The following is a 16,941-nucleotide window of genomic DNA, read 5'->3' on the forward strand; positions in this document are numbered from 1 at the left end:
GAACTCTCATGTCAATTTTCATAAAGATCGGTCCAGTAGTTTAGTCTGAATCGCTCTACACACACACACAGACAGACAGACACACACACACACACACACACACACGCACGCACGCACATACACCACGACCCTCGTCTCGATTCCCCCTCTACGTTAAAACATTTAGTCAAAACTTGACTAAAGAAGAAGAAAACAAGTTGCGTGAAGCGCTGCCTTGTGGGTTAAGGGTGGAGATTTTTCCGATCTCCCAGGTCAACTTATGTTCGGACCTGCTAGTGCCTTATCCCCCTTCGTGTGTACACGCAAGCACAAGATCAAGTGCGCACGGAAAAGATCCTGTAATCCATGTCAGAGTTCGGTGGGTTATACTATAGAAACACGAAAATACCCAGCATGCTTCCCCCGAAATCGGCGTATACTGCCTGAATGGCGCGGGGGCAAAAACGGCCATACACGTAAAAACCCACTCATGCAAAATCATGAGTGAACGTGGGAGTTTCAGCCCATGGACGAAGAAGAAGAAGAAGAAGAAGAGTATGTCCAAAAATAGTACACAGCTCTGTTGAACAACCTGTTTGCATTGTGCTGTTGTGCAGGTACAACACGCTGCTCGTGCTGCTGGTGTGCCCCTACCTGCTGGCCTTGCTGCATGGACTATGGAACGTGTCATTCCTCGCTAGGTGTCAGGACAAGGCCTTGCCTCCCTTCCACAACATCCTGCTCGTAAGTAGATGGTGTGAGATAGCTTGGTATAACTTGATTTTTCTTATCTGTATTGCAATACGTTTTTCAGTCCAGAGGCTTCTATTTGTTGATAATTCGATTTTTAGAAAGCGGACCATTTCTTTTTTTAAATGAAGTATTTTTGTGTGAAGGCATATTAATTAGGTCTTTATACAGACTACTATGGGCTAAATTCCATAGCTGACCCGACCCTTCCCTCTATCAGCTCTCAACACGACTGGGTTACTAGGCAACCACGTGAAATTCAGCGGCCACCCGTCCTTTGCACGTGTGAAATATGCGTTTGAAAGGAATTCGATGTTGGAAAAAAAAGGGATATGGCTGACTGTGAGGCCTTGCCGAGGAGTGTTATTCTGCTGTTTGTTAGCAGTCAATAAGATGACCTAATTAGCATGCATGCCGCACAAATTATGTCACTGGCAAAATCATAGTAGTCTGATTAGTCTTGAATCGACTTTGAGAGAATTACAGAGCAAAACATGTTAAGTTTTTGAAATAAAGGTGAATTAACACACCAAAGGGTCTCAAATGAGCTATACTTGCTTGTTTGCTGAACATCTGTGACGATTGAGGTTGATTACCTGGGTTGATATGTACGAGAAAATTAACAACGGAGTGAACTGAGCAGTGTGCTGGAGGCAGCGTGTGTGATGTGGTTCACGTGCCTGGTTGTTGTATGTGCAGGGTGAACTGAGCAGTGTGCTGGAGGCAGCGTGTGTGATGTGGTTCACGTGCCTGGTTGTTGTATGTGCAGGGTGAACTGAGCAGTGTGCTGGAGGCAGCGTGTGTGATGTGGTTCACGTGCCTGGTTGTTGTATGTGCAAGGTGAACTGAGCAGTGTGCTGGAGGCAGCGTGTGTGATGTGGTTCACGTGCCTGGTTGTTGTATGTGCAAGGTGAACTGAGCATTGTGCTGGAGGCAGCGTGTGTGATGTGGTTCACGTGCCTGGTTGTTGTATGTGCAGGGTGAACTGAGCAGTGTGCTGGAGGCAGCGTGTGTGATGTGGTTCACGTGCCTGGTTGTTGTATGTGCAAGGTGAACTGAGCAGTGTGCTGGAGGCAGCGTGTGTGATGTGGTTCACGTGCCTGGTTGTTGTATGTGCAGGGTGTACTGAGCAGTGTGCTGGAGGCAGCGTGTGTGGTGTGGTTCACGTGCCTGGTGGCGCCCTCTCTACCTGTCTTCATCGTGCTGCCCGCCATGAGTGGTGTGCTGCCCCTGTCCTCTGTCGCGCCATGGCTCGCCTCCCCGCATGTAAGTACAAGAAAACAAAAACAAAACAAGAACAAGAGCAAGTACAAGAACCACAACAATAACAACAAAGACAAGACATGTACACTCACACGTACGCTCGCATGCATACACACACGTATAGAGTACATGCAGGTATACATACATACACACACACACACACACACACACACACACACACACACACACACACACACACACACGCGCGCGCGCACACACACACACACACACGCACACTCACACGCAAGAAAGCCTGCACGCACGCGCACATACACACACACACCCCAACGCACACGTATATATACACAAGCGTTATCGCACTACGCAAACGGAAGTTACGTTTACATGCATGGACAAACACACATGCGTACACTTTCGCGCGTACACACACACACACAGACAGACACACACCCACAAACACATACCCACACACATACACACACGCACGCACGCACGCTCGCACGCACACACACACAAACATGCACGCACGTACGCACGCACACACACACTCACTCACACACACGCTCACACACACACACACATGCACATACACACACACACACACACCCACACACATAGAGGCACACACACGCACACACACAGAGCATGGGGTGGTTCCTTTATTCATATTTTATTCAATCAATAGTCATTGTTACAGAACATGTTCGAATAAATCATTGCTGGTGCACCCACATTACAATACATCAAATGTATCTTCGACTTCATGAGATTAAAATCGCCCCCCCCCCCAAAAAAAAAACAAAAAAAAAACCACACACACACAAAACACACACACACACACACACACACACACACACACACACACACACACACACAAAACACACACACACACACACAAACAACAACCAACAACAACAAAAACAACAACTTCAAATTAAAAAAAATGATGTGATAAACAGTGTGTTGAATAATGCCACAAGTACTTCATGATGCGGTCTGTGTTCCCGCAGGGCGGAGATAGGATGACGGGGATGTGCAGTAGCGACAAAGGGAGGCAGGAGGCGCGGTGTGGGCGAGGCCGCCAGTTGCTGGCCGTGCTGTGTTCACTGGGCCCCCCTGCCGCCGCCCTGGTGCTGTGCGTGTCTGGCACGCTGCACTGGCTGTCCTGCCTGGTGCTGGCCGGCTCCCTGCTGCTCCTCGCCGTCATGTGGTCGCCGGGCGTCCTCTTCCGCACCTTCAGCGTGGACGGCGAGGTGACGCACAACTGCCGGCGGCTCGGCGTCATGTACACGATCATCAAGATCTTCGCCGTCTTCTTCTTCGTGGGCGTGGACCTGGTGGCCTTCAGCCCCGCCCACAACTCGCTGCTCAGCGTCATCGCCGACTTCTTCCGCCACTTCCGCGACCTGGGCGGGCAGAGCCTGCTGCTGCCGCTGCTGATGAACGTGGTGTCCAGCGTGGCCTCGCACGGCCTCACTTTCCTCGCCCTCACCTTCTGCCAGCCGCTGCTCGGCATGCTCGTGCCCTCCCTGTTGTCCACGGTCAGCGCCATGGCGCTCTGCGTCGCCATCCTGGGCCCCCACATCTACCACGTGGACGAGCTAACCCACTTCGGGCCGCTGCTGCCCATGCTGCTGAGCGGGGGGATCCTGGGCGCCGTGTGGGCCGCCAGCTACGCCCTGAGGGCCCTGGACGCACTGCACAAACCCGCCTACCTCTTCATGCCTTACGAGGACCTGCTGCTGGACTACGCCTGGTGCGCCGGCTTCTCCGACCAGCGGCGTCTGCTGACGTACTGCGGGGAGGGCGCCAGCCCCCAGGACGCGCTGGAGCAGACGGAGAAGGCCAAGAAGAGCCGCGTGTACGTGTGTACCACCATGTACCGCGAGGCCGACTACGAGATGGAGCGACTGCTGTTCAGCCTGCAGAGACTGTCGGGGGGAGAGGCGCTGCAGGACGTCTACCTGGAGGCGCACATCTTCATGGACAACGGCATCAACGGCAGCAAGCTGAGCGAGTTTGCCGAGCAGCTGGTGGGGCTGATGGTTAGTCGCCTGGGCATGGACCCGGCGGAGTCGCGCTGCCTGACCACGCCCTTCGGCCTGCAGCTGACCACCTTCCTGCCCGGGGGCATGCCGCTCTTCGTCCACCTCAAGGACCCGACCAAGGTCAAGCCGAAGAAGCGGTGGAGTCAGTGCATGTACATCAACTACATCATGAACTTCCGCAAGGCCTTGTGGACGCAGGACGAAGGTTCCCCCAACCTGCAGCTCGCACGTCGCGGCGATGCAAACGTCTACTACATCAACGACAGCGGCTGTTCGCAGGACGGAGGCGCTGCCTTCCACTCCTCCAAGCACAAGGTGGGGGGAGTGGGCTACCCCACCCTCTCCACCTTCACGCCCCGCTTCTGCATGCCCCCCTCAGGCACAGTCGTGTCTCTGGATGACGTCACGCCCTCTGCCAGCGACAACTCCAGCGACAGCGGCAGTCTGAGGGTTTCCCCAGAGGAAGCCATCCTGCCAGAGACAGGACTGGTCGGCGATGACATCATCGTAGATCAGGTCAACAACGGTGCGCAGTCTGACCTCATCTTGAACACAGGTATGTTAATGGTAACATTGTTTGAAATCCAAGCACCCCACAGCATGATTGGAATCACACTTTCGCAGAAAGTTAAAGATTTTATGTTTTTGAATGTTGTCATATATATTTGGAATCAAAATAGTCCAACAAAAATAAAACAAATTTAGTCAACATACAATGGGCAAATAAACATGAGATTAGAATTCCAATCGGTTAGCGTTGTGCTTACCTTAGCCGCTTTTGATGAACGATTTGACTTGTTTGTTGCATGTCAGGTTAGGGAAGTAATCTTGAAGACCAGGACGACAACGATTTCTCAATTTTCATGAATGTTTTAGTATTCTCAGTAACCAAGCATTGGCCGTACCCCCCCCCCCCCCCCCAGTCCCGGGTTTTATATTAAAATCGGCAAAGAAATCGTCACTGGTCAGACCGACTGGTTTTAATTGCAGTGACAAGTAAGTTTTCGTGTCGGATTACATTTGCTACGTTACTGCGCTGTATTTTGCCTGGCTACCATGACCTATTGACCGACGTATGGTCAAGTATTCTTCTGCCACCGCCCCCCCCCCCCCCTCCCAAGTCGGATTAGGGTAACATGATACAAAAAAAGTAGGTCGGGTAATTTAGTTTCTTTGCCGTCGGTGAAGATAATACAAAATGCTTTTTTCTTTCCGTGATTATTATATTTAGTCAAGTTTTGACTAAATATTTTAACATCGAGGGGGAATCGAAACGAGGGTCGTGGTGTATGTGTGTCTGTGCGTGTGTGTGTGTGTGTGTGTGTGTGTGTGTAGAGCGATTCAGACTAAACTACTGGACCGATCTTTATGAAATTTGACATGAGAGTTCCTGGGTATGAAATCCCCGAACGTTTTTTTCATTTTTTGGATAAATGTCTTTGATGACGTCATATCCGGCTTTTCGTGAAAGTTGAGGCGGCACTGTCACGCCCTCATTTTTCAACCAAATTGGTTGAAATTTTGGTCAAGTAATCTTCGACAAAGCCCGGACTTCGGTATTGCATTTGAGCTTGGTGGCTTAAAAATTAGTTAATGACTTTGGTCATTAAAAATCTGAAAATTGTAAAAAAAAATAAAAATTTATAAAACGATCCAAATTTACGTTTATCTTATTCTCCATCATTTGCTGATTCCAAAAACATATAAATATGTTATATTCGGATTAAAAACAAGCTCTGAAAATTAAATATATATAAATTTTTATCAAAATTAAATTGTCGAAATCAATTTAAAAACACTTTCATCTTATTCCTTGTCGGTTCCTGATTCCAAAAACATATAGATATGCTATGTTTGGATTAAAAACACGCTCAGAAAGTTAAAACAAAGAGAGGTACAGAAACGCGTGCTATCCTTCTTAGCGCAACTACTACCCCGCTCTTCTTGTCAATTTCACTGCCTTTGCCATGAGCGGTGGACTGACGATGCTACGAGTATACGGTCTTGCTGAAAAATGGCATTGCGTTCAGTTTCATTCTGTGAGTTCGACAGCTACTTGACTAAATATTGTATTTTCGCCTTACGCGACTTCTTTCCCTTGACATGACTCGCGCACATGTCATTTTCCGTAGTATGGAGCCTAGATATGAATTGTCTCTGTGTACTTACATTTGTTTGCAGGCTGGTGAATACAATGTTCGGTCGGGCTTCCGTTATTCACCATATTTTAGCCTAAGACAATACTGGCTGTTTAAGTAGCTAGTGCGATCACTGTGTTTCTAGCCGAATGCTTTTATTCTTGTCAGAAAAGGAGCCGGATAGCAGAGAGGGCCTGCGGAGAAACAACACGATGTACGAGTTCAAGTTTGACCAGGAGGAAGCGGTCAACGATGACCACACCTACATCCTAGCCACTGACGCCGATATGGACTTTGAACCGGAAGCAGTTGCTGAACTTCTGCGCATGTGTAACAGTGACCGACGCCTGGGAGCGGCGTGTGGTAGAACGCATCCGATCGGGAAACACTGTTCCAGTATCGTCTGGCATCAGATCTTTGAATACGCCAAAGGTATGTACAGTAATAGAAGGTTGTTCTTTTCATTGCCTGTTGAAAACTCAAGGTAAAATGAGTTTAAGCATGTGGATTTTGTTTTGGCAAAGAACAAATATTTCCCTCAAAGTTGCAAAATGCATTAAAAGGCATACAATATCTGCTTGAGCATTTGATTTTTCTTAGTGTAAAGCCCAATTCCTGTTAGTTTAAATTTGTTTTAGCCATAGAATCATTCAACTAGTGCAGGGTCTTGCGTCAAGAGGCGAGTGCAGTTATGTAGCAACAGAGAATCGAGCGATAGCGTGTAAATGTACCTTTATTTCTAACGGAGAGGCCCAACATACCCTCAGAACCCCCCACCCCCTGCCTAGCCCCTGTACCTTTGCCTGATCTTGGAAGCCCCTCCCTTTCATACACTAGGCTCAGCCCTGAACAATCATTACAATTATTTTTATAGTCTTCATTTAAAAACAAGTTGCACGTTTCGATTCTTTTGCTTTGCCGAAATGTACAATATCTCACGGAGAACAAGACTGAGTGAACAGAAGAAGACAGAACATTGCTTTTACCGTTGATGGCGTGCGACAGATTTCTGGATGATCAAGATTACAGAAGATGACAGAATACTGATTTTACCGTTGATGGTGTGTAACAGGTTTCTAAATGAAAAAAAAAATGAAAAAAGAAAAATGTACGGATGATCAAGAGTACAGAAAATAACAGAACATTGATTTTACCGTTGATGGCGTGTGACAGATTTCTGGATGATCAAGAGCGCCCAGAACGTGATCGGCTCGGTGATGTGCTGCCCTGGCTGCTTCAGCCTTTACCGTGCCAGCGCCATCCGTCAGGTGATGGACAAGTATGCCACGCCCACCAGGACCCCCTTCACTGTCTACGTCAAAGATACTGGTAAGGCAAAACAAAAAAAGTTGTTTCCGATGACACAGCCGAGAAAAAAAAAAAAAAATAAAAAAAAAACCCATCAGGGTCGGTAAGTCGGCTCTTTTTTTTATATTTAGTCAAGTTTTGACTAAATATTTTAACATCGAGGGGGAATCGAAACGAGGGTCGTGGTGTATGTGCGTGTGTCTGTGTGTCTGTGTGTCTGTGTGTGTGTGTGTGTGTAGAGCGATTCAGACTAAACTACTGGACCGATCTTTATGAAATTTGACATGAGAGTTCCTGGGTATGAAATCCCCGAACGTTTTTTTCATTTTTTTGATAAATGTCTTTGATGACGTCATATCCGGCTTTTCGTGAAAGTTGAGGCGGCACTGTCACGCCCTCATTTTTCAACCAAATTGGTTCAAATTTTGGTCAAGTAATCTTCGACGAAGCCCGGACTTCGGTATTGCATTTCAGCTTGGTGGCTTAAAAATTAATTAATGACTTTGGTCATTAAAAATCTGAAAATTGTAAAAAAAAATAAAAATTTATAAAACGATCCAAATTTACGTTTATCTTATTCTCCATCATTTGCTGATTCCAAAAACATATAAATATGTTATATTCGGATTAAAAACAAGCTCTGAAAATTAAATATATAAAAATTATTATCAATATTAAATTGTTCAAATCAATTTAAAACCACTTTCATCTTATTCCTTGTCGGTTCCTGATTCCAAAAACATATAGATATGATATGTTTGGATTAAAAACACGCTCAGAAAGTTAAAACAAAGAGAGGTACAGAAAAGCGTGCTATCCTTCTTAGCGCAACTACTACCCCGCTCTTCTTGTCAATTTCACTGCCTTTGCCATGAGCGGTGGACTGACGATTCTACGAGTATACGGTCTTGCTGAAAAATGGCATTGCGTTCAGTTTCATTCTGTGAGTTCGACAGCTACTTGACTAAATATTGTATTTTCGCCTTACGCGACTTGTTTCTTCCTTTTTTTGTACCATGTACGTGAAGGACACAGGATAGGCCTAAAAAAAAGTCGTTTACGTTGACACGGAGAAAAAAAAGGGTCGGTAGGTCGACACTTTTTTTTTTGGGGGGGGGGGGGGGGGGGGGGGGAGGGAGGAGGAGGGGGGGGAGGGAGGAGGGGGGGAGGGGGGGGGGTTGAAGTTTGATTTGATCTGCAAAATTAATATAAAAACAAGTCGCGTAAGGCGAAAATACAATATTTAGTCAAGTAGCTGTCGAACTCACAGAATGAAACTGAACGCAATGCCATTTTACTCGTAGCATCGTCAGGCCACCGCTCATGGCAAAGGCAGTGAAATTGACAAGAAGAGCGGGGTAGTAGTTGCGCTAAGAAGGATAGCACGCTTTTCTGTACCTCTCTTTGTTTTAACTTTCTGAGCGTGTTTTTAATCCAAACATATCATATCTATATGTTTTTGGAATCAGGAACCGACAAGGAATAAGATGAAAGTGTTTTTAAATTGATTTGGACAATTTAATTTTGATAATAATTTTTATATATTTAATTTTCAGAGCTTGATTTTAATCCGAATATAACATATTTATATGTTTTTGGAATCAGCAAATGATGGAGAATAAGATGAACGTAAATTGGGATCGTTTTATAAGTTTTTATTTTTTTTTTACAATTTTCCGATTTTTTTTAATGACCAAAGTCATTAATTAATTTTTAAGCCACCAAGCTGAAATGCAATACCGAAGTCCGGGCTTCGTCGAAGATTACTTGACCAAAATTTGAACCAATTTGGGTGAAAAATGAGGGCGTGACAGTGCCGCCTCAACTTTCACGAAAAGCCGGATATGACGTCATTAAAGACATTTATCAAAAAAATGAAAAAAACGTTCGGGGATTTCATACCCAGGAACTCTCATGTCAAATTTCATAAAGATCGGTCCAGTAGTTTAGTCTGAATCGCTCTACACACACACACACACACACACACATACGCACACACGCACATACACCACGACCCTCGTTTCGATTCCCCCTCGATGTTAAAATATTTAGTCAAAACTTGACTAAATATAACAAGTCGCGTAAGGCGAAAATACAATATTTAGTCAAGTAGCTGTCGAACTCACAGAATGAAACTGAACGCAGCAAGACCGTATACTCGTAGCATCGTCACTCCACCGCCCGTGGCAAAGGCAGTGCCCGTGGAATTGACAAGAAGAGCGGGGTATTCGTTGCGCTGAGAAGGATAGCACGCTTTTCTGTACCTCTCTTCGTTTTAACTTTCTGAGCGTGTTTTTAATCCAAACATATCATATCTATATATTTTTGGAATCAGGAACCGACAAGGAATAAGAGGAAAGTGTTTTTAAATTGATTTCCAAAAAAAAATTTTGATAATAATTTTTATATATTTAATTTTCAGAGCTTGTTTTTAATCCGAATATAACATATTTATATGTTTTTGGAATCAGCAAATAATGGAGAATAAGATAAACGTAAATTTGGATCGTTTTATAAATTTCTATTTTTTTTTACAATTTTCAGATTTTTAATGACCAAAGTCATTAATTAATTTTTAAGCCACCACGCTGAAATGCAATACCGAACCCCGGGCTTCGTCGAAGATTACTTGACCAAAATTTGAACCAATTTGGTTGAAAAATGAGGGCGTGACAGTGCCGCCTCAACTTTCACGAAAAGCCGGATATGACGTCATCAAAGACATTTATCAAAAAAATGAAAAAAACGTTCGGGGATTTCATACCCAGGAACTCTCATGTCAAATTTTATAAAGATCGGTCCAGTAGTTTAGTCTGAATCGCTCTACACACACACACACACACACACACGCACACACACACACACGCACGCACATACACCACGACCCTCGTTTCGATTCCCCCTCGATGTTAAAATATTTAGTCAAAACTTGACTAAATATAACAAGTCGCGTAAGGCGAAAATACAATATTTAGTCAAGTAGCTGTCGAACTCACAGAATGAAACTGAACGCAGCAAGACCGTATACTCGTAGCATCGTCACTCCACCGCCCGTGGCAAAGGCAGTGCCCGTGGAATTGACAAGAAGAGCGGGGTATTCGTTGCGCTGAGAAGGATAGCACGCTTTTCTGTACCTCTCTTCGTTTTAACTTTCTGAGCGTGTTTTTAATCCAAACATATCATATCTATATATTTTTGGAATCAGGAACCGACAAGAAATAAGATGAAAGTGTTTTTAAACTACTCACTTATCGCCCGCCCCCGGCGCAAATCAAGAGCACACGATAATCCCAAAGAAATGACACTCCTCTTTCTCTCCCTCTTATTACTTACAGTTATACTCACACACCTGCGTGCGCACACACTCACATACACCTGACACACACGCAATCACTCTCGTGCGCACATACATCACACATAGCCAAGTCATGTATTGATTTGGGCAAATAACGAGGGCAGTTTATTCAAGAGAATACCATCTGACAATGAGAGATATCATTGTGCAGTGATAAGTCCCAAATTAGAGGTACTACTCGTTATTCAGCCCAACTAAAGACAGTATACTAGGTTAGAGGTGGGAGGTTTAGGATTGTTGTGATGTTATACATGAAGGAGTTGCCTGGGCTACATGTGATCTGTAAGATGATCTTTTGTGGCAGCTGGTCTAAGTAGCCTAAGTACGCGTTGCTTTTCCAATCCCCCATCACCTTGACAATTTCCCCCGGCACACCACAACTCAACGCCCACGCGGCACCACCCCGCCGAAAGCTGTGGCTGGAGAAGTTTCCCCCAGCAACAGCGGTAGTCAAGCGCAGTTTCTTATTAAAGTCTGATCCTTTCATCGGGAAGACCTGCGCCTTGGGGTCCATCGGCCCCAACAAAGGTAACACAGCGGTCACGGCAGACACTGGACACAAGGGATGGAGTGACATTGCCGGGAGCTTAATTTCAACAGAGCGCTCTTTACGCTGAATCGTTTTGCTCCATTGGAGCGTTATTGACATGCCCGTACCCAGAATAACCACCTGGTCTCTTGTGAGCTGCTTACAAGGATCGAAGTTCCCGTTGTCCTGAAACAAGTTCGATCTCCGGAGAACTCCGAAAAAAGCACCAAACACGCAGCCCAGAACACAATATCTTGCCTACACTCAAGGTCCAGCTGGCTTTTTATTATGTGTAGTAATTCAGGGGTGATTGGGGTTGGCTTATCAGTGGCACACCCCTTGCATTTTTTGATGCCCTTAAGTGTTGTCTGGACGTACCACGAGTCCCTGAATGGGTGCAGCAAGCCGCTTTCAAGATGAAGAATGCGTAGTAATGTTGATGTATTGCTTGATGGAGGACGGTTTCAAACCTCGGGCTAGGTACGCTGCGTATTGCGCAACAGTCTGCTCGTTCACAGGCACTGGCATTATGTCCATCTCCCCACAGAAACGTAAATACGAGGTAAGGTGGATGCGGTAAGTCTTCCTAGTGTTATCAGAAAAGGCACTTGCTCTGTAATCCAACACTTCTGCCGTCAGTTGCGCCCCTAATGGGGGCTGCTGGTCTGAAAAACAAGGAACAACAGGGCTTGGTCAGACATATGGTCACACAGGTTGATGTCGGGGGGTCTCCCCCGGTGCCAGAATGTCAACAGACGCACTAAGTCTTCGCGCCGTCTGGGCTCATGGAGGCGGGAAATTGTGTCAGCCATGATGTTTACACTACCAGCCACATGTATCGCCGCGATTTTGCAGTTCACTTTTGCACATTCCCACGCCATTTTACGGAGCAGACTGTTCACATACTTATTAGTCGATCTGCCCTTATTAATGATAGCTTTTGCGACAGTACTATCGGTATGAATAATCACTTCTTGTCCGCACCACATCGGAGCCCATCGTGTCACTGCTTGCACCACAGCGCACACTTCTTTATAGTTAATATGTAGCTCCTTTGCTGCCTGCATGTCTTTTTCAAAGATGGTGTACTGCCAGTCACCTTGCCAAAAGGCACCCGCTGCAATATTACATGCATCTACATGAACATGCTGTTTTGCATTGTGAAAATAATATACTGTGCCGTTAAATACATGCATAAAAGAAAGCCACCATTGTACATCCTTATGAAATTCGCCAGATAGTTTCGCTTTGTGTCGCTGCTGCTGAAGGGGTTTAATCGTGTCCAGTATCCGCCGCAGAAAGAATTTTCCTCCTCTGACAGCCTGACAGGCCCAATTAAGGGACCCCGCTATGCTTTGTAGCTGAGTTTTTGTCGCGCGCTTCTTTCCTCGGATCTGGAGGAGTCGCTGCCGCAGTTGCTGCAACTTGTCACTTCCAAGTGACAGGGTGTTGTTTCGCGTGTCGATGTCGACACCGAGAAACGTGATACGTTGAGTAGGCCCCACCACCTTCTTCCAGCTAATGTTGAAACCCAGTTCCCTCAATAATCTAATTAAAGACAGTAACATGTCATTGCACTCTTGTCTGGTAGCTGCTACCAGAAGAAAATCATCAATATACGCTAACACACCTGGCATGCCTTTCCGTGCCATGCATCTGCGAATAGCTTGCGACAGGCGATGGAAGTGTGATGGCCCTACGTTGCTGCCAAAAGGCAGCCGACTGTCAAAGAGATAAGTAGGTTTCTTTTCACCTGTGAAATGCCATTTCAGCCCAGTCATACAATAATCGTCCGGACTGATGCATACTGACCGATAGGCGGACTGCAAGTCTACTTTTGCACACCAATACCCTGTCTTCGCTAGGGCGCACGCGTCAGATACGGTTTGAAATTTAGCTGACTCGGGTATAGAATAGTCGTTCATTGCCCTACCTGTGGGTTTGCTAGCGTCATGGATCAACCTGATGCTGCCATCATCCTTGGGAATCGCAGCGATAGCGCTTACCACAGTTGGTTTTCTACTAGCTACAATGTAATAACCTTTTTCTATCTGATCTAATAGCTCTTTTTCCACAGCTTTATGGTGTTCGTTCGATGACCTATGGTTTGTTTGCTCTACGTCTAGTACGCCTGCCCTACTCTCTTCTGTTACACGGAAACCGTTTCTTATGCCATCTAATAAAAAGGTTTTGTCGTGATCGCCTTCTAGCACCTCGTGCCACATTTGAGATTTAGCATTAATGGAATCACTATTTCCGAGAAATTCGCACTTATTGGAATCTAGCTGAGGGAACGGGCTGTTGAAGGTGGGGCCTACCGTTTTGTCGGCAATTCGTTGCGCTGTGTCCTAGGCTGGGGAGGTGGTAGCTGTCACTTTGTGGTCCTTGCCGGGGTGGCCCATGCCGCAGGTGTCGCAGACGTGGAGGAATCTGCAGCGGGACCCATAGGGACAGTCGCCTTTGTTGGTATACAATAAGCACACTTCCTTCCCGTTGGGTCCCGCTGGTCGCCGGGAACCGCCGCTGGCCGTCGTAGCCTTGCCGCCCTTGTTGTCTTGGACGCCATGCTGGAGCCGGTCCCGCAGGATCACCGTGGACAGGTGGGGGTTGGGGGTTCCCCACTTGAATCCGCTGGACGACTGGCGCCTTCTGTACTCGTCGTCGTACAGAAGCACCGACTGCCACAAGTATCTGGCCCCCAGCTCGCCTATCATCTCTGTGTACCGGAGGTAGGCGGTCGAGTCAAACCCGGGCTTCTCAGCACTCAACTTCGCCATGATGCGTGCGTTTGCCACAATCCAGTGGCAGGGGGAGACTTTGTCAAGTTTTGGTCTCTGGTTGAGTTTTAGGATGACACCTCCCCCGAGTGTCACCTCTTCCTCGGCCGCCATCGACCCCGGCACAAAATCCAGAATGGAAAGATAGGAGGTCTCACCTGTTGGCTGCAGTGACAAGCCGCCTAACAGTCCCTGGAGTGGTTCCACGCTTTTTTCCTCAGTCACCCGCTGGGATAGTGGCCCTCCCCCGCTTCGCTTTTGCAGGGCCGCCACTGCTACTCTCAGCGCTACGTAGTGGCCACGCTTGAGACCCAGGCCCTCCAAATCCTGGGCAGTCGCATTTCTCAGCACATTGAGGGTGTTCAACTCCTCATCCTGGAGAACTTTAACCACCGTTAAAGGCAGATCTGTTGCCCACGCTCCAAATTCGAAGTCCATATTGCAGTAAGAAATAGTTGGCATATGCCCGCTGCGCCGCGCTGGTAAGGACTGACCACAATGTGTTGCTCTCCCGTTCTTATAGACCCCCGCTGATGCATCACACGTGCAAGCCCCCCGGCAACATGGACATTGCGGCTGGGCTATTCTCCTTGACTTTCACAAGTCCTCTCTCCCCTCTCTTTCTAATTACGGGCCTAAGTGTTGATATCCTGCTTTACTACCCTCTCTTCCCTACCTGCCAACACTGATCCCTTTAGGCCTACCTCAAGTATCTAACATCCTCCTCCTCCACCCGCGGCTAATCTGTCTCGTTTAAATAGAGTTTATCTGACGCTGTCCGCTCTATCTAAACTCACACTTAAATTGATTTCCCAAAAAAAATTTTGATAATAATTTTTATATATTTAATTTTCAGAGCTTGTTTTTAATCCGAATATAACATATTTATATGTTTTTGGAATCAGCAAATGATGGAGAATAAGATAAACGTAAATTTGGATCGTTTTATAAATTTTTATTTTTTTTTACAATTTTCAGATTTTTAATGACCAAAGTCATTAATTAATTTTTAAGCCACCACGCTGAAATGCAATACCGAACCCCGGGCTTCGTCGAAGATTACTTGACCAAAATTTGAACCAATTTGGTTGAAAAATGAGGGCGTGACAGTGCCGCCTCAACTTTCACGAAAAGCCGGATATGACGTCATCAAAGACATTTATCAAAAAAATGAAAAAAACGTTCGGGGATTTCATACCCAGGAACTCTCATGTCAAATTTTATAAAGATCGGTCCAGTAGTTTAGTCTGAATCGCTCTACACACACACACACACACACACGCACACACACACACACACGCACGCACATACACCACGACCCTCGTTTCGATTCCCCCTCGATGTTAAAATATTTAGTCAAAACTTGACTAAATATAAAAAGAAAGGTTCTACTCTTCACAGGAAGGAGCTAGACTGTTCAAAAGAATGTTGTGTTCAAATGGGAGGATGCTCCTGTCAAACCTAAAGTCCCAGGCGGATCTGAGTTGGCGTACGTGATCGTTTACACGGAAACGAATGTAAACGTAATTTTAAGTAAACGAGTGATTAGGCGGACAAGGGACAAAGATGCAACCACAAACATACAACGTACCAACAGTACACTCTCAAGACCTATTGCTTTTGGTGAAAGTCGCGTGTTTTCCGCTTCTTTCCGATTAGGTTTTGTCGAAATTGTGCAAAACTGAATTAACCAGCTCAAATTAACTGAAGACTTAGCTTACAAAAGAGAGAGAGAGAGAGAGAGAGAGAGAGAGAGAGAGAGAGAGAGAGAGAGAGAGAGAGAGAGAGAGAGAGAGAGAGAGAGAGACAGAGACAGAAAGAGAGAGAGAGAGAGAGAGAGAGAGAGAGAGAGAGAGAGAGAGAGAGAGAGAGAGAGAGAGAGAGAGAGAGAGAGAGAGAGAGAGAGAGAAAGAGAAAGAGAGAGAGAGAGAGAGAGAGAGAGAAGAAGAAGAAGAAGAAGAAGAAGAAGAAGAAGAAGAAGAAGAAGAAGAAGATGATGAAGAAACGTACTGTCCCCTTGTACGGTCTCCCGAACGTATGGCGGATCACAAGAGCTGTGAATGAATAAGTTTTGACACGGAGGTCGGATTATTTGACCCGTTTCTTTTTTATTACAGGCTGGCTTTCACAACCTGTCATGTTCGCGTCAACTCATAATTCTCTGGGCTTGTACTTTGTAAGTCGACAATGATTAATGTTGAATGCATATAGCATTCCCCTGGTTTTGAGTTCACATAGCTACTAAGGCTTTACGCATGGCGTACTCATTATCATACGCATAAAACTGTTGCATTCCATCATTATAGACCCGTACGGTAAATCAACTTCAAAGCTCGTGGCAAACCATTCACGTAGAAAGCCACAGCGCATGGTAGTAAATATTTCTCCACAAAAAGTCGTTCATAAATGACATTACGTGACGAAGCATAAACTTTTAAAAGTGCAAGAACAGACGTGGATGAAACATAGCAGTACATTCATGTTACATGTTTAAAAGTCTCGTAGTTTTCAATAACGTAACAGAAATGGATTCATCATTTCATCAAAGAAGAACAAGACGATTATTTTATAAAGAATCTAATTCTTCGATTGAAAAAGTTCATTGCATTTATTGGACATTTTAAGATTAAAAGGAAGAGCCCAGAGAACTAGAACTTGGCATACTTGGTGTTCTAAAAAGTGAAATGTTGTCGGTACGTTGGACACGGCCTATCGTTGGAAATGTTTCTTGATATCCGCACTAATTGATTTTCACTGATTCAAAAAGAAAGAAAAATCATAAACATGAAGATGAAAACTCAATATCACATTGTAAACCATCAGCAAAAATAGA

General features: G+C 45.7%; 1 protein-coding gene across 1 annotated transcript in view; it reads left to right on the forward strand.

Moving 5' to 3' along the window:
* LOC138983211 (uncharacterized) overlaps positions 1-16,941 on the forward strand; it is a 28,270-nt gene that overhangs the window by 1,219 nt on the left and 10,110 nt on the right. The window contains exons 2-7 of the mRNA XM_070356623.1: positions 597-723; positions 1,429-1,488; positions 1,849-1,995; positions 2,964-4,557; positions 6,308-6,571; positions 7,313-7,468. Of these exons, the coding sequence (XP_070212724.1) occupies positions 597-723; positions 1,429-1,488; positions 1,849-1,995; positions 2,964-4,557; positions 6,308-6,571; positions 7,313-7,468 (2,348 nt within the window). The remainder of the gene's footprint in view (positions 1-596; positions 724-1,428; positions 1,489-1,848; positions 1,996-2,963; positions 4,558-6,307; positions 6,572-7,312; positions 7,469-16,941) is intronic.

This window comes from Littorina saxatilis, linkage group LG12, assembly GCF_037325665.1.
Source record: "Littorina saxatilis isolate snail1 linkage group LG12, US_GU_Lsax_2.0, whole genome shotgun sequence".
NCBI classification, from domain to species: Eukaryota; Metazoa; Mollusca; class Gastropoda; order Littorinimorpha; family Littorinidae; genus Littorina; species Littorina saxatilis.